General features: G+C 48.5%; 2 protein-coding genes across 16 annotated transcripts in view; one reads left to right on the top strand and one right to left on the bottom strand.

Moving 5' to 3' along the window:
* Positions 1 to 21,032, top strand: part of TMEM8B (transmembrane protein 8B) — a 69,202-nt gene that overhangs the window by 10,830 nt on the left and 37,340 nt on the right. For 3 of the 15 annotated variants that reach the window (XR_005792546.1, XR_005792547.1, XM_040481657.1), the window contains exons 4-12: positions 849 to 982; positions 1,298 to 1,566; positions 2,179 to 2,504; positions 5,490 to 5,583; positions 5,768 to 5,891; positions 5,984 to 6,126; positions 6,396 to 6,574; positions 14,167 to 14,313; positions 14,424 to 14,563. Coding sequence is in view for 9 of the 15 variants with exons in the window: in XM_040481657.1 (XP_040337591.1) it covers positions 849 to 982; positions 1,298 to 1,566; positions 2,179 to 2,504; positions 5,490 to 5,583; positions 5,768 to 5,891; positions 5,984 to 6,126; positions 6,396 to 6,574; positions 14,167 to 14,313; positions 14,424 to 14,563 (1,556 nt within the window). In the remaining 6 variants the exon portion in view is untranslated. Of the gene's footprint in view, positions 1 to 848; positions 983 to 1,297; positions 1,567 to 2,178; positions 2,505 to 5,489; positions 5,584 to 5,767; positions 5,892 to 5,983; positions 6,127 to 6,395; positions 6,575 to 14,166; positions 14,314 to 14,400; positions 14,564 to 14,813; positions 15,735 to 21,032 lie in introns of those variants that run through there. The other 12 variants (XR_005792548.1, XM_040481658.1, XR_005792551.1 and 9 more) reach the window with 11 other exon arrangements.
* Positions 17,207 to 19,165, bottom strand: LOC121034657 (olfactory receptor 13C7-like). The gene has a single exon (XM_040481661.1). It carries the CDS (start codon positions 19,054 to 19,056, stop codon positions 18,040 to 18,042), a length of 1,017 nt encoding a protein of 338 aa, XP_040337595.1. The 5' UTR covers positions 19,057 to 19,165; the 3' UTR covers positions 17,207 to 18,039.

A 21,032-nucleotide genomic window follows, 5' to 3' on the forward strand; every position in this document is an offset into this window, starting at 1 on the left:
AAGGGTCAGGGATTTCACCCAGAAGAGCAGCTTAGATGTGACTGTTGTCCAGCAACGGAAGAAACCTAGCCTGATTCAGAAGAAGCAGATGAATCTGTGGATCTCCTGAGGCAGAGCAGTGGGAGGGGAGACAGAAAACAGGCTTTGGCTTCATAAATATCAGAGCTGCCCCCAGCTGTGTTTATTGATTGATTGGTTCATATATTCAGCAGACATTCATCTGTGAGGTATGCACTTTATGTTAGGTTCCATATCTGGGGGAGCAAAAATAAAATAAGACAAGGATCCTGTTTTCAAGCTGTTTACAGCCTGGAGGTTGCCTAGGAGGTAGAGTGGCCCTTCCCTGGAGGTGTTAAAGCAGAGGCTGGACAAGCTCTTGGGAGGGCAGGTGGGGGATAAAAGAAATTAAAGATTCAGATTAGTAGGCTCCGGTGGGTTTGGACTGGAGGCCTCAAGGAGCTTTCTAACCCCCAAAGAGAGCCGGTGTTCTAAGTTTTTGAGGGCTTGGAGGGGAAATGGGGTAGTTTGAAATTGCATCAAGGGATGGTCCAGGACTGCTCAGGAGGAGGAGTTAGAGTGGAGGAGGAGCAGGCCTGATTGTCAGGAAGGACTGGGTTTGAGTCCCCAAACAGCCAAGGCCGAGGATCACAGCAGATCCTAGAGACCTAGGAAAGACAGAGGTGCAGACAAGGCAGGAGGGACCTAGGGCCTAGAGAGACCTCAATCCTAGCTCTGGGGGCAAGAGGCCAGAGGAGCTTTGTCCCCGACCCCTCAGCAGATTCTGTTTGCCTTGCTTTAGTATCACCCTTGCTGTCTCTACCCTTCCACCACCCTTACTTTTGTCTCAGGGTCTCCAGGATGAGTGTCAGTACCTCCTTCAGCCGCAGCTGATTGTCCGGCGTTTGCTGGATGTTGCTGTGCTGGTGCCTGGCCGTCCCTCAGAGCAAACCCTCTCCCCGCACAATCGCTCAGCCCTGTACAAGTAAGTCAGATACTCCCCCAAACCCGATCCTTTCCCTCTTCCTTTCCCTCTTCCTTCCCTGGCCTCAAACAGGCAATAGCATTCTTTTGGCTTCTTTTCACCCTGTGGCCAACCTGGGCTGCTGGGCCACCCAAAGCCCTGAGGGTGGGTTGGACCCCTGCCTCCCTCTCTCTCAGCATGGACAGGAGGACCTGAAAAGACCTCCTGTTATCCCCTGTCCCTTCCTGCTAACTTCTTCCTAGTGTTTTCTTCATTCTGGTGTCCTTCTCACCCTCTCACCTGTCCTTTCTTACCCCCAACCTCTCCTCTGTCCAGGGTCTTTGTGCCCAGCTTTACTTACAGGGTTTCAGCACAGCTGGTATGTGTGGGGAGCCGTGGGGCATCGGTCTGCCCCCTGACACTGCGCCTACGTCCCAAGGCCCCACCCCTGCACAACTCAAGCTCTGTATCCTGTGGAGGTGCCTCGATGTGCCAGCTGGAGCTGGCACTCCCCCCCTGGGGGCACTGGGTCTACGTGCGTGTGGAGATACCATCCCGGGGTCCTGGCAGGACCATCCGCTTCCAGCTGTGTGTGCGGTTGCAAGGTCAGAAGCCCCACATCTGCCTCTGGCACTGCCACTCAGCCTGTGCTGATATCTGTGGCTGGGAAGAGGCAGCGTGGTGGCTGTGTTCATTGACCCTCTGCCATGTCCCTGTAGTCTGCTCAACTCCACCCAGGCTCCTTTACATTCCCAAAAGCCCTACCAACTTGGAGCTTTGATTTGTTGGAAGGCCTTCAGATCATTATTTTGCACCGGATTTGGGCCTAACTAAGGGACCTCAATACTCTCCTTGGCTTAGTCTCTTTTTCAGTTTCCTAGGGTAGGCAGGGGCATCGAAAACCACCGCCCTTGCCAAAGCCCATGCCAAACACTGAGAGGGCCCATCATCTGTTTCAACAGTGTCTTCACTGCCCTTAGGGAGGGACAGATGACTTGGACTCCCTCCACATGACATGACATTAGCTGTGACCACTAGGAACCCCCTGGGCCCGATCCTGTGACCCTGGATACCCCATATTCCCAAGGGACATTTGATTCTAGTTCTTGTCTCTCCCTACCCTTTGCTAATTCCTGTCTGGCTCAGATCTGGTTTGTGGTGGGGCTGCAGGGCTTGTGAGGGCAGCAGGCCCCAGCACTGATTTTCTCTGCCCACAGAGTGCCCGCAGCCCAGCCTGTCCCGTGTCCTGGTCCCTGGAGCTGCCATGAACATGCCCCAGTCACTGGGCAACCAACCACTGCCCCCAGAGCCGCCATCCCTGGGGGCCTCTCCTGAGGGGCCTGGGGCCACATCTCCACCAGAGCACTGCTGGCCAGTGCGCCCAACGCTGCGTAATGAACTGGATACCTTCTCTGTCCACTTCTACATCTTCTTTGGCCCTAGCGTGGCCCTCCCCCCTGAGCGCCCGGCAGTGTTTGCCCTGAGGCTGCTGCCAGTGCTGGACAGTGGGGGCGTCCTCAGCCTGGAGCTCCAGCTCAATGTGGTACTCTTGGTGGAAAGCAGCGGGGGCGGTGGGGGGAGGGGGGAAGGTTGTCCTGGAGGGGAACTTAAAGGAGAAGGTGTCAGGGGTGTGGGGGCTCTTAACTCCTTCTGGAAGCATATCTGGGTTCCTTTTGACCAACTTTATGATTAGCGACCATGTCTCAGCCCAATTCTGGTCAAAAAACATTCCCCTGAGTATTGACTTTACTACAGATGGGCTAGGTCAGCCAGGGCAACTCAGAGTGGGCTAAACTTATCCCAGTTTTATAGGTTAACCTTCCGCTTCCTAAGGGTCTCTATGGCAGGTGTTCACTTTTCTTGCAAATCTCCTGTGATGGGGAGTTCATCACCTCTTAAGGCCATGCAGTCCATATTTAGCTCTGATTGCTAAAGGCAGTCTTCACATTCCATGAAAATCTGCCTCCGTGGATTTCTATCCACCAATCTTTGTTTTGCCCCTGAAGCTATTGCCAGTAAATCTATCCTTGTCCTTTTTATTTTTTTTTAAATTAATAGACTTGATTTTTCAGAGAAGTTTTAAGCTTATAGAAAAATTGAGCAGAAAGTAGAGAGTTCCTATATCCCCCCTCTTTCCCTGCACAGTTTCCTCTATTATTTACACCTTGTATCGGTGTGGTACAGTTGTTATATGCTGTCTTATTTTAACAGTCCTTCACATGCCCGTCAATCTCCCCTAAGCTGAACAATCTCAGCATCTTAGACATCTCCCATCCTCTGCTGTCTCTTCTGGTCATGGTGTCTCTGAGATCAGTGATCCAAGGGGGTCTGACCAGGGTGGCAGGTGGTGTTTGTGCAGCCTGAGATCCAGTTCCCTCTTTCAGCTTCCACATCACACTGGGGAATCACCTGGGGCCGTGGTGAACTAACATCTTGAGGTCTTTTCCTTTTTCATTTTTATTTTCTTCAAAACAGTTGTAGACACTTACTTTTTTATTATAAAAATAATAGGATCACATGTAAAAGTTTTGTAAAGTCGAAGACATAAAATTGTGTGTCCTCTCAGTCCTTTTTCATATTAACTTCTGTGTTTATCTACTTGCAACCAAGGGGCATACACATTTTCATGCTCTGAGCCTGCCTGTGAACTGCTGCCCATTCCTGTCTCATATTTTTGCAGTGAACTTTGTAACTTGAATGGAAGAATTCATGTCCATCTTTGAGCCATTGCCTAATACTAGTTTGGGCCTTGGGTCTTCCCTGCTTTATGTAATTCACACACTCGAAGAGCCAGCCTTCATTATTTTCAGCATTAAATAAGACTGGGCTGAGGGCAGAGTCCTGTATCAGGACCTTAGTGACTGTCTTAGACTGGCATTGATCCAATAATTTATGTACTGTTTCCCCAGCCAGGCTTTTAACTCTATTATTCCCCTGCTCCGGGGGCAGGCACCATTTTCCTATCAGCCAACCTGAGACCTGATCTGTGGCTAGATGTGGTCTTTTATGGCACATGGCTCAGAACTTTTTGTCCTTCTGCTGGTCAGGACAGAGCAGATTCTTCAACCTGAAGACATTCCTTATTTTCATACTTAAATTTGGACTCTTACTGCCTTTGGGCAGTGACAGTGAGGTCTTGATTTGACCTTGAAACTGTAGCACCCATTTCAGAGACCAGCACCACGCATACTTGTTCTTCCTCAGTGTCTTGAGAGTAGAAGGCCAGTGTCCCCACCCCCCCATGGCTCCTCCCTGGCCCTTCTGCATTCATCCGCTTATATTACACCCATCTATATGCCATGACATTTGTTACCCACTGCAAACAGTCCGTTATATTTATTCTGAAAGATGTTGGCTCATCATCTATGCTTTTTCCCTCCAAGTATTTTAATTTTTTTCCCCTTGGAATCAAGAACTGAACACTTGGATCACAGAACTGCATACCTAGAGGACATTTTTCCTTTGGCTTCCCACTAGAATGATTTCTATGGAATACTCTGGCATATTACCCTGGCTTGCATTGAAGGAAGTTATAAGCAAGTTGTATGAAATTCACCCTTGTGGTTGAGGACAGGATGCATGACAGAATACAGTGCTTCTTTGATTAGAATTTTCCTGAGAACCACCCCTTTGGATGCTGTACTTCTGAGACTCCGATTAAATTTTATCTTATGGACTCATAAGATAAAATCTGGTAACTCATTATGTTTCCTTTTTTGCTTTGGTTGCTTGGAAGTCAGCATCAAATATATGGCTCACAGCTAGAGACAGACTTTATTTTCTTGATCTTTAAATTTCCCTCATGCATTTACTTCATCCTATTATATGCATTTAATAAGCTACCTCAAATCCTTCTTGAATGAGGTGAGCTTATGGCATCCTGTTACTTTTATTGTTGTAGACACTCCTTACGTTTAGTCCTGTGGATATCTGGTTTCTTTAAATCCCAGACAGGTTGCTACATTAACCCCTCGGGCATTCTGTTACTGATATTTAGTACCTAGGATCACTTCACCTGAGGAAGAATACATTTCTTTACACGCCTCCTGCCTTCAGACCCAGGTGAAGATAAGAAGGTGACTGAAAACCTTACACTTACCTTTGTTCACAACTAGTTTCTACATCCAGCAACAGTCCCCCTCCTATTCCCTCCAGCAAGCTAGACAGGACTGAAACAGGATGTTCTCCCTTGCCTAGACAGAGTTTAAACAATTCTGCTCAAAGACAACATTCAGAATTGGGCCTTTCCTTCTCATTAGTTTTTGAAAGATCTCTGCTGTGGAAGATCTGGTGTTCTCCAGTTTTTCTGTTCTAAGAATGGAGACGAGAGAGGGAGAAGGAGAGAAAAAGACGGGGAGAAGGAGAAAGGCAGGCTTTGGCGTGGAGAGCACCTACAGGAATGGATGTCCAGCGAGCTCTTGGAGGGGTTTCTGGAGAAGGGCTAACAGGTGTAGGAGTCTGGGGGCGGTGGGGTGGTGGTAGGGCTTGGAGGGTGTGACTGCCTCTTCTTCATACCTGCCCTCCTCAGAGCTCCCTGCGCCAGGAAAACGTGACAGTGTTCGGATGCCTGACTCACGAGGTGCCCTTGAGCCTGGGGGATGCAGCAGTGACCTGTTCTAAAGGTGGGGGTGAGGAACAGGAGAAGCAGAGGAGGCTTTAAGTCTGGGGCTGGGGCAGTAGGGGATGGTATGGAGAAAGGATGGGCTAGGGAAGTAGGGTCAGGTGGGTGAAGGTTCTTTAGGTCTTGACCCCATACTGACTCCTCCTCCCTCTCACTGATATATGCCCTCTTCTCCCTTCTCTAAGAGTCCCTGGCTGGCTTCCTCCTCTCCGTCAGTGCCACTTCCAGAGTGGCCAGGCTGCGAATCCCCTTCCCACAGACCGGGACCTGGTTCCTGACCCTCCGCTCTCTGTGCGGCGTGGGGCCTCGGTGAGCGGAGCGGGGCGGGGCAGGGCGGGGTTGGGACAGGGAAGTAGTGGCCTGGCCGGGGCCGCAGGTGACCACGGCCCTCATGTGCGCAGGTACGTGCGGTGCCGGAACGCGACGGCTGAGGTGCGGCTGCGCACTTTCCTGTCCCCTTGCGTGGACGACTGCGGGCCCTATGGCCAGTGCAAGCTGCTGCGCACGCACAACTACCTGTACGCGGCCTGCGAGTGCAAGGCCGGTGAGCGGGCTGGGCTGGCCAGGGAGCCGCGCCGGTGGGCTCCTGGGTGGGGGGTGTGGGGGGGTGGTCTGGACTGCGGGGCGGCAGCTGGAACTGAGAATGGGTTTGGAGAGAATTGGAGGGCCGAGCCAGGGTGAGACCACCCACTACCGGCTGTGACGTTGCGCCTGGCAAGAGGCCGGCAGCAGAAGTGTCTGCCCAACCCGAACCCAACCGTGGCTGCCTTGGGCCCTCTTCCACCTTCCACCTTGTGCTCTCCCCCCTCGCAGGGTGGAGGGGCTGGGGCTGCACTGACAGTGCAGATGCGCTCACTTATGGATTCCAGCTGCTGTCCACACTTCTGCTGTGCCTGAGCAACCTCATGTTTTTGCCACCCGTGGTCCTGGCCATTCGGAGCCGATATGTGCTGGAGGCTGCTGTCTACACCTTCACCATGTTCTTCTCCACGGTATGCGGTGCATCTGTGTCTTCACCAAGTCCTTATTTCATGGTGATGGGTGAGGGTCTGCATTTCCACCGTGTTTTCCACGGATGTGGGGATGTCTACACCTTCATCATATGAGGATGTCTCCTTTTCAACGATGTCTTCTACAGCAGTGTCATGGCATGCGAAGACTATAGTAATTTTTGTAAGGCACATTGGGATAAATTAACAAGGCCGTTTGTAACTTAAGATAAGCAACAGCCACTAGAAACAGTGTGTTCTCCAGCTGTGTCACACCCCAGGGGCCAAGGAGACCTTTACTTAAACACCCTGGCTGTTTTATGGTATGGAACGGTGTCCACAGCTTCACCTTTCCACTCTGAATGGTGGCAAGGGATCTGCACTTTCTCCCATGTCTCTGTACGGAGTCTCCACTTCTCATGATGTGAGGGCTAGCTACACTGTGTTCATGTTCCTCATTGTCCTGGGGACTTCTGCATCTTCAGCATGTTCTTATGGTATGAGAAGGTGTATCCCCATTTAGTCACCATGGCCTCCTTGAACTCTCATGAGAGCTTTTGGAAGACAGAGAGGATGTCTCTACCTGGGTAGTTTATAGAGCATTCTGGCTCTTGGGATCCTAAGAAATCTTATGGACTCAGCTACGTCCTGAGCCATCATGGGAAGTGGTGGTGTGACATAAAATTCCAGCTCAAAGGAGCATATTTTGATGAAGATTAGTATAGTTTTAAATCCTTACCCTCCCATTACAGAATGTCCACAATCCCCTCTCCGTGTCTTCCCACTCCTTCACAAACAGAAAAGTTCATATTAGAGCAAGCATCACAGTGAAAGGAAAAGGTAGAGGAGTGAGCCTGCGACTGTGATGTAACCCCCATGTAGATTTTCCCCCTGAGATGCTACATCTAGGGATCTTTTCAGCTCATCTCTGGACTCTTGGCATCTGGTGACATATAGTGCCTGCTTATGAGCACTGCAGAAATCTTAGATAGATTCAGACTTTCCTCTTGTCTTGGCAACAAGAATCACAAAAATCAATATGTGTTTCCGTTTTGTTCAGCATTAATAGATCACACATATGTCCAAATCACAAAAGTCCTACTTATCATTCAGGAGAAAGTAGGGGGTGAATTGAGGGGCATGCTGTAGGGTCCTCCAGGATGTTCATGCACAAATGAGGAAGAGGAGGCTATAACCATGCCCTGTAGAGAGACCTTGGCCTCTTCAGCTGGGTGAGAAGGGCACACTCCAATTTTGCTTGGCTGCTCCCCACCCCTTTTAGACCTGCTCTGACAGTGCCTCATTCTATTTTTATAGTAGACAGTGTTTCTCTTTACTGCCAGATGCCCTTTATACTGTTGCTACCGCATCCTCTAGCAACAACTGTTCCACCAGCCCACTCCTGGATGCATGCAGAACTAATGGAATTCATAGTTAGTAAGAGTACCTGAGTGTGTTAGGAGCCTGGAGCATGTGGGGAGACTGTGTCCATTCTCTGCACTTTGCACAAACATCTGGGCATTGGCTCTAGAATGTTTAGTATGCCAGATGACTCCTCATATTCTGGATACAGTGGCAAATTGTCCTTGACAGAAAAGGCCTTTTCTCCAGTTGGAACACCAGGGGAGCCTGCAGTGACTGACATCACATACAGAGCTTCCACTTTCTTAAATAGGATAATAAGCAGAATGCCTGGCTGGCTCAGTCAGTAGACCAGGTGACTCTTGATCTCAGGGTTGTGAGTTCAAGCCCCATGTCAGGTGTGGAGTCTACTTACAAAAGAGAAACACACAGGATAATAAGCAAAAGATCAAGGAAAAGATCCTGGCCTCTGAGGTGTTGCCTGAAGTCTTGCTCTAACCCCTGTTCTTTTACCACATGGGCCAAAATGTAGAGCTACTAGTCATCCAGTTTTCCTGGGCAAGTTCCCATCTCTCTTCCTTTCCCATTCTTTACTTAGTCTAGACTTACTTCGTTCCTCCACAGTCTGCATTTAAGGACCCATTGATCATATTGCAGGTAACAGTCCCAGGGCAGTAAATGACAGTCTTCCCTGTCTTCAAATCCAGGACAGTCTATACCTGGGAGTAGCGCATCGAGTCCTATCCAGGGCATGGGAGTAGACAGTAGGTTTGTTCTTCAGGAGTTCAAAGTGTAAATATGTAAAATATCTAAAATGCAAAATACATTACATAATATGTAAAATACATTAAAAGAAAAACAGGTCACAAATCCAGCACTTGATTTTGTATGTAGCAAGACCAGTTCAGATAACGGTAATAATAAAATAACATTTAGTGTGTCAGGCACTGCTAACCGAGTTCTCACAATAGCACTAGAGTAATAGATAAGTACTTTTTTTAAAAAGTTTATTTATTTTGAGAGAGAGAGAGAGAGAGAGAGAGAGAGAGAGAGCACATGTGCACAAGCAGGGGAGAGACAGAGAGAGGGGGAGAGAGAATCCCAAGCAGGCTTCAGGCTATCAGTGTAGAGCCTAACTCAGGCTCAGTCCCACGAACTGTGAAATGATGACCTGAGCTGAAATCAAGAGTCTGATGCTTAACTGACTGAACCACCCAGGAACCCAAATAGGTGCCCTTATCATCCATGTTTGCAGATGAGGGCAGTTTACCTACTTTGTCTGAGGTGTAACATGAGTGGTAGAACCATAGATCCCTCACATGTAATCACTAAGCTATATTGTTCTCCAAGTACCAAGGCAGCAAGGCAATTGATAAATTTCTAACCTGACTTCAGTTTTTCAGAAATCCTGAAGTATGTAGAGAACCTATGACCTCAGGTTAATAGTTCTCAAATTCTTTTTTAAAAAATAGTTCTCAAGGGGCACCTGGGTGGCTCAGTTGGTTAAGTGTCCGACTCTTGATTTTGGCACAAGACATGATCTCATGGTCATGAGATTGAGCTCTGCATTGGGCTCCACACTGATGGAGCCTGCTTGGGATTCTCTCTCTCCCTCTCTCTCTGCCCCTCTCCCATTTCACACACATACACACAAACACACATCCTCTCTCTCTCTCAAAATAAATAAATAAACATTAAAAAAATTAAAATAGTTCTCAAATTCTTAAAAGGTAAGAACCAATGAAAAGGTCAGAAAATATAACCAAATACAAGAAGTCATCAAGGGAAATCTGTCAATAATTGCAGTTGTGCAACTCTAACGCATGCAGTCCAAAGCCGTGAGCCCTTCACAGTGCTAGTCGGATCCTTACAATCCGCTCCCCAAAGACCCAGACAGAGCTGATGTCTGGGGCTTTCCTTGTTGACTGCTGACATCCTGGCTACAAGCCTGCCTTCTCATATCTCTTCTGTTTCTCATACCTCACAAGTCATTCTTAGTGGCCCTTGGCAAAATCCCATGATTTTTTTCCAAGAGGAAATGGAAGCAGAAAATAAAAGAATAGCAGTAACTTCCATTATATCCTGAGTGCAAATATTCCAATCTTTGCACGGATTGAATATATCTGCATTTTCAGTTTTACATTCTATAGTGCCTGGATAACTCCATTTTGAAGCGTTAGATGAACTCTACAGTTAGGTTATAAAAATATAAAATTCCATAGAAAAAAAATTTACATTAATTTTCAAAAATTACCTCATAAGTAAAGAACTGTCCAAAGCTGAGGAAGTATCAAATTAAATTAGAATTATATTAACAAAAGCCAATTTGTAGTCTAAATTTTTTTTCTTAAATATTCCCTTATCTTCTTGTGTTATTTCTATCACTTCTTTTTATTGCTGCTAACATAAGGAATACCAATGTAGAAAATAGCCCATAATTTTCAGCAGATCAACGATATTACAAGTTTGTTTGTTTCTTTATTTCTGCATGGAGGAAAGTTTATTACAGTAGGGATGTGCTTTCATGAACATATATGGCATAAAGTATAAGATGACTAGAGCTTGCCAAGCACACACTGGGCACCAAACATACAGGAGAGTATTCCAGACTTTTAGAGTAGAGTCTCCCAGGTGACACCATAACTAAGCCTTCAGGAGGCCATTCTGGTGTTTTGTTCAGCCGATTGCTTCTAGGAGATGGGCAATATGTTTACACCAGTGAAGTCTGTGGTGGTGAGTGATTTGCTTTCCTTTGTTGACTACAAATTGTGTCTCCTGGTTAAAGATGGTACCACGGCAAGGGATAATGGATTCTGTTACACGAATAATAGAGCAGGTGGACGCAAATATGTATATCCCAGAATATATAATGACAAGATGCTGTCTTCTCCAGGTTGAGGAGTTTCAATGAAGTAAGCTGACACAGGTTGTTGGCTGGTTTCCCTAGCAAATTGTGCCCCATGAAGGAGTCAGTGATGGGCTTTACTGATGGTGTTTTTAGACATTCAGCAGTAACTGTAGCCAGATCAGGATTGGTGTTCTCCTCATGCTGCAATTTTAATTTAACTCTATCCCCGTGGGTTTCCTACAACCTTAAACAATCTCTCTGACCTTTTAGTATGCTTGGGGAATAATCAGCCATCGAATACTAGTGAAATGATTGCTCTCCAAACCTCTCTACTCCAGAGACAAGCTCTCCATTATCCCCTACTCTTTTTTTTCAGTGCAGAGAAATTCCTAGGAGAAACTCAGCCTTCAATTAATTATTCCTTTAGATGTGTCTTCACTACTAGGTGATTCGGCTTTACTTTTCTTTTGCTGATGTGTATCTTCTCTTATCTGAGATTGAAGGATTTATTACAAGTCCCTCTTCCAGAAAGGGCATTCCAGAAATGCCCAGTTTGGGCATTTCCTCCTAAGTACTTGAAAGTCAGGCAGATGGAGCAAGTGCTCGGTGAGGGCTGAAATGTAGAATTAATGTTTTAAAATGAAATCCAAATCAGAAAACAGTATTGGGTAATTTAGTAGCTGTAGTACTTATATCTGGTCTTAGAGGTAGAGAATAATCAATATCCAATAGCTGAAATAGCAAAAGACCAAAATATTGATTTGATTAGGAGCCAAAATTAACTCTCAATTAACTAGGACATACAAGAGAAAGAAAAATTTGATAAATAAATCTTTTAGGTGTGTTTAAACACTAATATTAATGCAGATGCGGACTCTCATGAAAAGTCTCTCAGAGTTTCCCAGTGAGAACTCACTTTCTCAGTTTAATAATATGTAAGAGGGAGCCATGTCCCCAAACTTAAAAGCCTGGGATACTCAAAACGTGATCATTCCAAAGCAGTCTCTTTCTGAAGGGACAGCATTTTTACCTCCAAAGTGAAGGGAAAGACAGAAGACAGATACATAAGCTTAGGACTTTAAAATTTGGAGGAATCAAACCCAAGGTTTCCCAATGCCAATTAATACACCTAAGTTTTCTTTTTCATTTTTTTTCTTTTTCTAAACTCCTAGCTCCTCCCTATTCTTACATTATTCACATTTCTTCCTTTGTCACAGGTGCAAATTTTACAATTTGAATAACTGGATGAAATCTTCAACAAGCTAAAAAGAAACTTAGCAATTTCTTTCTCATCCTTCGTTTCTAGAGACTGAACTTTCGAGTCTGTTTTCCCACTCTATTGTTGGCAGCTCTGCACCTGGGTGGGATTCTTCTAGTTTTCACAACAGACCTGCTTCTGTTTTCCATCTGCTTTTTCTCTACAGGGGATACTGTTTGATTAAGGCTGGGGTGTCATGGTTTGTCATTTGAGGTCAGGATAGAATGTTTTTTCCTGAACTCTTCTTCCTGACCTCACTTCCACCTTCTCATTCTCAACTCTAATGCGGTCAAGCAGGAGACCAGGTTCTCCCACTTCCATTCTTCCCAGAAGCGACAGAGACCCATTGCTGCCAGAACGGAATGACTTGTGATATTACTCAGCTACCTCTTATCTCACCTGTGGACTGGATATCCCTGCCCTCCACCCACAGCCAAGGTGATGCCTGTGGAAGGCTGGGCTACCTCTCTCACTGAGGTCTGTAAGACCACCTCTCTTGGGATTCAGAGAGTCCTTGTGATGCAGGGTTGCCTTTCAATAGAGTGATGAAGAAGTTGATCTGGGCTGCAAGTTGTACCTACAGGGTCCCTTCAGTCAGTGATGAAGCTGCTTCAAAGGCCACCTTTGGGTGGTACAACACAGCTTTCCTGCCCCAGCTTCAGTTCAGCCTGATGTATTTCATTCCAACCCTGGCAATGACACCAGCTTGTTTCTCTGATCAAGAGATGCCCTTGGTAGACATGGCTCCCTGAGGACCTGGGGTGACATGCAGGGGACAGAGGTCAAGCATACTGTTTCACAGAATCTTAAGAAACTTTTTTGATCCCCTAAAATCTGCTAGTGTGTCTCAAGGTCAGCTCCAATGAGTAGATTTTCATCGTTTATATAGGTCAAAAACCTTTTTTCTCCCATTATAGCGTTTAAATTTTCTTCTTTCATCACCATAAGGATCTAGTCTTCCTGACCCGGAGCACGGACAGTATCAGGTGATGGGGGAGTGAGCATGCCACCATGATGTTCGTTTTCAGTCTGGAGCTGTTTGTCCTCATAGGTCCTGTTTTGTCTTTGGGTGGGCTCATAGCACATGACACAGAGGGATATATGTTCCTGTCATTTTTGCACCAAAGATAGTCCTAAAACCATACATGTGATTAGTGTTTGATACCAATAAATAATCAAATAATCAAATCACATAAATTCTACATGGAAGTTCAGAGAGAGGTGACAGTAGATGTTCTAAGGCAAAGAGAACTCAGGTTATTCCTGGGTAGCCCTTTTTACAAATAAGGGAACACAGGATGCCAGAGGCATTGTCCAGAGAGGCAGAGGGGTTGGGACCACAGACCAAGGACGGCTGACTGCAGACCTTGGTTCCTTAATGGGGGTGCCCAGTATAGTCTGATCCAGTTCCACCTGTGTCCTCTGCACCCCCTTTGAAGCTCCTGAATACTCTCCTCTTTACCATCTTTCCCACAGTGGAGGATAGGTGGACACTGTCCCTTCCCTACATTCTTTTCCGTGGTGTAAAGTGACATGCTCTTATCCATGGCCTAGGGACTGCCTTTTTCCTTACTGTTTCATCTCTCCACCCGTGACATCGGGTGGGAGGGGATGAAGAAGGCCAGGTAATGTAAGCCTGAAGATGAATGCATCTGAAGATGAGCCTGAGCTATCAGGGGAGACTGGGATATGCAGGGGTGGCTTAGGGTCTGGGTTGGCCACAAGATCAAAGTCCAGCCCCACAGCTTGGGCCAGGGGTGGGGATTATAGGTGGGACCCATGGTGAGCATGAGAAGTAGGGAAGGATTGGCCTCAGTTTGACAGACCTGGATCCCCTGCCTGCCTGGTGCTCACCACAGTACATTCCAGAAGCAGAAAGGTTAGGAGGGTGAGGACAGGGGTCGGGGCTGCCAGATACATACAACTTGTGAAGCAGACCAGGCCTCCCTACCACATTCTTCTCAGAAGCAGGGAGTCAGTCAGGCATTTCCCAGTTCTGCTCAGCCTGTGATCTCTGACCTCTGCTTTTCTGACAGCAGTATACTACCCTCATCGTCTCTTTCTCCAGTTTCACGGACCTGGACTACTGCCCCAGGTTCTCTCAATGCCTGTCATTTCTTCCTCCAGTTTTACCATGCCTGTGACCAGCCAGGCATTGTGGTTTTCTGCATCATGGACTACGATGTGCTGCAGTTCTGTGATTTCCTGGGCTCCTTAATGTCGGTGTGGGTCACTGTCATTGCAATGGCTCGTTTACAGCCTGTGGTCAAGCAGGTCAGTCCAGAGTGGGCCCTGGGGGACAACCATAGGCAAAGTCTACTTGAAATTCACTCCCAACCTCTCCCTGGGGGCATTGCCAAGTGCCCCTCTCCCACCCGGCCCAGCCCCCGGAGTCCTCTTTCTCCAGGTGCTGTATTTGCTGGGGGCTATGCTGCTGTCTATGGCTCTACAGCTTGATCGGCATGGACTCTGGAACCTGCTTGGACCCAGTCTCTTCGCCCTGGGGATCTTGGCCACAGCCTGGGTAAGGTTGGGAGGGCTAGGGGAGGGGGGAGTCCCAGCAGCACCTGGGTGCAGGGCCCTGAGTGTCTGGTCCTCAATGTAAGATGGGCTTGGACCCGGTCATCATCATGGTGCTGCTCGTGGTGCCCACTCCAGTCTTGGCAGGTGCCTTCAGGTCGCGACCAGGGCTCCAGGGAAGCCTGAGAATGACCAGTTCTGGCTCGGGTTACAAGGCCTCGTATTCCTGAGTCCTACTTCTCTGCTTCCCCCAGACAGTACGCAGCGTCCGCCGCCGGCATTGCTACCCACCCACGTGGCGCCGCTGGCTTTTCTACCTGTGCCCGGGCAGCCTTATTGCAGGCAGTGCTGTCCTACTCTATGCTTTTGTGGAGACCCGAGACAACTACTTCTACATTCACAGCATTTGGCATATGCTCATCGCTGGCAGTGTGGGCTTCTTGCTGCCCCCACGTGCCAAGACTGACCACCGGGTCCCATCTGGAGCCCGGGCCCGGGGCTGCGGTTACCAGCTGTGCATCAATGAGCAGGAGGAGCTGGGCCTTGTGGGCCCAGGAGGGGCCACTGTCAGCAGCATCTGTGCCAGCTGAGGGGGGGCTTTGGGCCTGGCCCTTGGGGAATATGAACCCTTCCTAGGGGCAGAGAGCCCTTCCTGGGAATGTGGAGCCGTCCCAGGGATAAGAGACAGGTTGTGTTTCTAGAGGCCACGGAGTCTTTCTTGAGGACATGGAGCTCTTCTAGGGGCCTGGCGCACTTCCTGAAGGCTTGGAGTCTTCCTGCATCCATGGAGTCCTTCTTAAGGACTGGAGCCTGTGCAGGGCCACAGAGCCCCTCAGGACCAAGGAGTCACTCCTAGGGGTGTGGAGTCCTTCCCAGGGATATGGAGCCCTCCTAAGGACATGGATTCCTTCCCCGGGAGACAAAGCCCTCTCAGAACATGGCATCATTCCCGAGGAAATGGAGTCCATCTTGGGGAAACTGAGTCTCCAGATCTTCCCAGCAGCTCAGCAACTCTGGCCTCAGGCTTCCTTCCCAAGGCAGCATCTGGGCTGTGCCATGCTGTCTTGTGCTGGGAGGGGGATTGCAGGACAGATGGGGCTGGGGCTGGGGCAGCTGGTATTCTGAGTTGATGCAGGTGGAGTCTGGTGTGTCTCCAATGAAGTATTTGCTGGTTCTGTGCTGCCTTCTTTCCTGGGGCCAAGGGTGTGGGGAGGAGAGGGTAAGAGAGGGTCTGAGGCAATCAGCAGGGGTGGCGGGAACCCAGCCAGAATGAGCTGCTGGAGCTTTTGCCCTCTCATGGCTGGCTGCATTCACTGGGAGTAGGGAGTTGTGAGTGAGTGTGTGTGTGTGTGTGTGTGTGTGTGTGTGTGTGTGTGTGTGTGTATGTGCTGACATGATTTAAATTAGCGAGACAGACCTCCCTTGTGGTGCCCACACCCAACAGGAAAGGAAGCTGAGGTCTCAGGAAATTGGATTAGCAGGTACAAGTCACAAATGTGCAAGAAATATCACGGTACATAACTTCTATTTTGAGTCCCCATTTTGCCTGAGAAACATCCTTCGTCAGTTTGGGATTTCTTCTCTTTCCACAAGGGTCACAGCTGAGTCTTAAGGATCTTATATAATGCAGAGATGTTGGGAGAGAGTTTTCTGGTCACCAGGGTCCACACTGCACCCATCCCCTGAGCGTTCCCACATTCCACCTGGTCCCCAGGCAGCAGTGCAGGCAGGCCATCCCCGAGCGCTTTCCTGTGCCATCTGCATAACCCTTTTCAGTGCTGAGGCTCTCCTGACTTCTGTGCCACATGCAAAGACCTGTGAGGCCTCAGCTGCCCTCGAAGCCATTTCTCCTCTGGGGGACTATTTGGGAGTTTTACTTGACCAGCAAGGCATGAGTTGCTCTATCCTTCAGATCCTGGAACCCTGTCCAGGGGTTTGTCCTCGGGATTGGGGCCCAGGGCCTCTTCCTTTTGGACCCTTCTGTGCCAGTGCCCTTGCTGCGTCCTCTCCTCTCTCTTCCTTCTCCCTAGCTTAGGGAATCTTTTAATAATCTGGAGGTGGAGAAGTCTCCCTTTTCAGTTTTTCTCCCTAATCTTTTGTCTATGCCTTAAGACTCTTCTGTTAAGACTTTAGAGCCTAGGAAGCTCAAAAGCCAGGAAAAATCCCTTTGTTCTCTGCTTTCTGAATTCTCTTTTCCTTGGAGCGCTGAGCAGAGTGATGTGGCTGACTGAATGGTGAGCCAAGAGATGTGGGCTGTTGCCATATCAGAAATACATTTTCTTCATATTAGGTTATACAGACTCAGGTCATTAGGTTGCATGAACCCAAATAGCTGGGATTCAGAACAGAGTCTGCAGAGTACAGAAGGCACTGAAGAGGGACACAGAGCTGGGACAGACCCCACCCCAGCTAGGAGGAGTCAGAGGGGTTTTCAGGAAGAGGGGGGAAGATTTGAGTGAGGGCTGAATGATTCCGTAATGCCGAGGTGTTGGAAGAGGGTTCTCTCTGGTCACCAGTGTCCATATTGCATTCCTCCACTGAGATTTCTGTCATTCCAAATGGTCCCCAGTGAGTAAAGCACTTAGGACACAGTATTGTGCCTCGCTTGGTCTGTGATGAGTGGCCAGTAGATGTTAACTGAAGGTCAAGAAGTGTCTGGACACAAGAAGGAAGAGCAAGGGGGAGACACAGAGGCAGGGCAGACTGATAGTTGTTGGGGAACTGGGAATAGTTTGGCCGGGCCTGGGCCCAGAGAGTGTGTGTGGGTGGAGTGGGGCTGAGGCAAGCAGCCAGTATGAGGTTGGATGGAGAGGTGGGGTCTGGTTTTTATCCCATGGGAAATGAGCCACTGGGGGGATTTAAGCAGGAGAGTAGCATGATCAGTTTGGTGTTTTTGTTTTTGTTTGTTTGGGTTTTTTTGAATGGGCGTTAGCTAGTGCAGAGGAAGGATTTTGAAGAGAGTTTGGAGGACAAAAATGTGGTGACACAGCTGTTGTGATACTTGAGAGAGAGATAGTGAAGGTTTTTTTAGGCAATGTCATTGAAAGGAAGGAACCCATTTAAGAGCTCTTAGGAGGTGGATTTTCTCAACTTAGTGACTAATTCGATGTGTGGGGTTGTGATGGTCAGAGAAAAGGAAGGCACGTCTCTAGTGGCTCTTGGGTTGACTGTAGGATGGCGTGGCAACCGTTAGGCTATTCACAGATTTCTCAGTCTCCCCGCTCCTTCCAGACACATGGCGAGCATGTTTCACCTCCCCCTTGATGTTAGCCATGGCATGTGCTTGCGTTGGTGGATAAAGTGGAAATGAAGCTTGAAGAGCCAGCCAGGCTTTGTCATGGTGACTAGCAATGTTCCAGGTGGTAGCTGCGTTATCATCCTGACACCCCGAGGGATGAAAACAATGGTTCAGAGCAGACCCGCCTGCCCAGTCTACTGCTGATGACCTGCCGCAAGAGTGAGAAACAAACCCTGTGGGTTTCAGCCACTGCGATTTGAAGTCATTACCATGACGGACCTAGCTGTCTTGCGTGACACAGTTGAAGAGCAACAGGGAAGGTGGGACAATTTCCTGGAGAGCAGGTCTCCCCAGAGCAGGGCTAGGACAGCAGATTTCACCTCTGCATTCCTCAGGCTGTAGATGATGGGGTTTAGTGAGGGTGTCACGACCCCATAGAACAATGCAATAATCTTATCCAGGTTGGGGTCCTTGGCCTTGGGCTTGAAGTACATGAAGGAGATGGTCCCGTAGAAAACCACCACAACTGTGAGGTGGGCAGAGCAGGTGGAGAAGGCTTTGCACCGGCCTGCGGCAGAGGGCACCCTAAGGATGGCAGCAAGGATGAGAATGTAGGACAGGCAGATGAGGAGGAGTGGGGCCAGCGTCAGGACAGCCGTGGCCATGATTAATAGCAGTGCATTGAGAGAGATGTCCCCACAGGACAGTTTCAGCACTGCCAAGATCTCACAGAAGAAGTGATTGATGATATTGTGGCCACAGAAGGGGAGGCTCCAGGTGAGAAGGGACTGCAGAAGTGAAATGGCAAAACCTGTCCCCCAGCTCAGCACTGCCATCCACAGGCACGTCCACCTACTCATGATCTCTGTGTACCTAAGCGGCTGGCAGATAGCCACATAACGGTCATATGCCATCACAGCCAGGAGCAGGCACTCCGTGGAGCCCAGCGCCAGGGTCAGGTACATCTGCAGGGCACAACCAAGGAAGGAGATGGTCCTTTGGGCTTCCAGGAAGTTGGTCAGCATGAGAGGCACAAAGGAGGATGTGCCACAGATGTCCATGAGGGAGAGGTTGCTGAGAAAGAAGTACATGGGGCTGTGCAGGCGGGGGTCCAGCATGTTCAGGCCGATGAGGAGGGAGTTCCCCAGCACATTCATGGTGTAGATGCCCAGGCAGAGCACAAACAGGACCATCTCTAGGTTAGGGTGCTCGTGTAGCCCCAGCAAGATGTATTCTGTCACAGCCGTCTGGTTTGCCATCTCATTCTCCCTCCTTCCCTGTCTGGACCACACAGCTCTCAGAAAAAGCTCTTGCTGACCTGGAAGCCAAGCAGCCTGGATGTGTGCCCTGGGGGCAGGTCAGCCCTGCCTCTGCAATTTAGTTTCATCATCTGATGAGAGGATTGGACCTGTAATGTGCCTCATCTCCCTAAGTTACATCACAACTTGAGCTTGGCCTGTATGCTGGCCCTCAGCTCTGCCTCAAGTTGTGACGTAACTTAGGGAGATGAGGCATATTCTAGACCCCTAGACTCTTTGTTGTTTTCCCCAGGCTGGGTGCAGGGGAGACAAGGGTAGGATTCATGTTTGGCACACTCCTTTGTAATATAAAGAGTCCTTGGCTGTTCAGGGAAGCATCTTTTTAAGGTTATGACTCCATATGGTTGAATTTTGCTCATGGTATTTCAGATTCATTCATTTGCTGAATGGGTTTTGAATACTTATTCTGTGCTAGGTTTTGTTTAGGTGCTGTGGGTACACCAGTAAGAAAAATATATGGACAGAAACATATCACACCTATCATAAGGCTGCCCCTTCTTCCCTGAATTAGGTGAGATGAACTTTGGAAGGCTTGTGGGTGATGGGTGATGCTCATCTAGTGTTCCTTTGGGCATTAAGGGTCAAACATTTCCACTCCACAAGATGTGTAAGCCTGATGTGTGGTCATCTGTCTTTAAGGAATGATAGGCCATCCATCGATTTTTTTTTTCCTTCCCTCATCCATTGATTTTTAGAAGATCATATAAGAACATAAAATTCCAGTAGAGCCACTGGTCACAGGATCTAACCCTGGTCATGCAAGCCAAGTGACTCACTTCTTGGCCTCCATATTGCCTTATAGAATAAATTATATTGACAATGATGTCTCAGGAGGAGGGAACACCAGGCTCTAATCTGGCAGGGGTGTTGTCATTCAGTGACTAGTTTTAAAAGGGAGGGGTAGGCAGAGGTGGCAGTTCTCTCTCAGGTGGCTTTTGTTGCTCTTCTGAGCTGGTCTCATTGCCTCCTTGGGAAATGCCAGTGTCAGGAGGGAGCCCTAATGTCCCTAAGGTACAGCAGTCTTGTTAGGCAGGAAGGCTGTCTTATGGCCCAGGTAACCCCTGGTTTAAAGCAGAAACAGGAGCTGAGTGTGACATTTAACATACAGAAGATATAGTCACCTCACTCCTGGATTGACTGTGAGGCCATTGTCCTGTGACAGCACTGGAGTTCCGTTTGTCTGTCAGGGCTGGATTTTTTCCCCTCATTCCTCTTCCTCATTGCATCTAGCATTTGTAGGAGCTGACGGGCTCATCCTCTGCTGAATGAATCTTGTCTTTTCCCAGTGCTACATCTTGCCCAAGAAGTTTCCTTTTATTTTATTTTTTTATATTTATTTATTTTTAAGTAGGCTTCATGCCCAGTGTGGGGCCCAACACGGGGCATGAACTCACAACCCTGAGATCAAGACCTGAGCTGAGATCAAGAATCAGATGCTTAATTGACAGCCATCCAGGCATTCCCTTTTAGAGGCAGGTCCTCCCTCCCTTCTCCAGTGGGGGCTTCCTGCTCATCCTTCAGAGCCCTGTTCATTCTCTCTGTCTCTCTTCTCCCTGCTCCATGAGGGGTTACATGCTCCCTTCTTGTGTTCCCTCCACCTTTGGTTGTCCCTCTGTTCTACAGTGTGCTGTGCACCCATCCCCTCTACTAGAGAGCAGGACCCCATTTCCTTCCTTCACACACCTCCTACAGTGAGTGATGCCAAGAGCAGTCACTCAACAGATATTCAATGCATGATTCAAAAAACCTAGCTTTGCACCCCAGCGTCACTCAGCACTAATTAGCTGCGTGAGATTGACCAAGTCACATGGCTTATCTGAGACTCAGAATCCCTCTGAAAAATGGAGGTGCTGTGTAGCTCAGATGAGGCAGACCCACAAAGGTGCTAGTGTGCTGCCTAGTGCTACATGTTGTAT

Source organism: Herpailurus yagouaroundi, unplaced genomic scaffold (genome assembly GCF_014898765.1).
Source record: "Herpailurus yagouaroundi ecotype Mexico unplaced genomic scaffold, PumYag 160, whole genome shotgun sequence".
NCBI lineage: Eukaryota > Metazoa > Chordata > Mammalia > Carnivora > Felidae > Herpailurus > Herpailurus yagouaroundi.

Coding starts and splice junctions, on each gene's coding strand:
- LOC121034657 (XM_040481661.1), bottom strand. CDS start 19,056: ATGGCAAACCAGACGGCTGTGACAGAATACATCTTGCTGGGGCTACAC.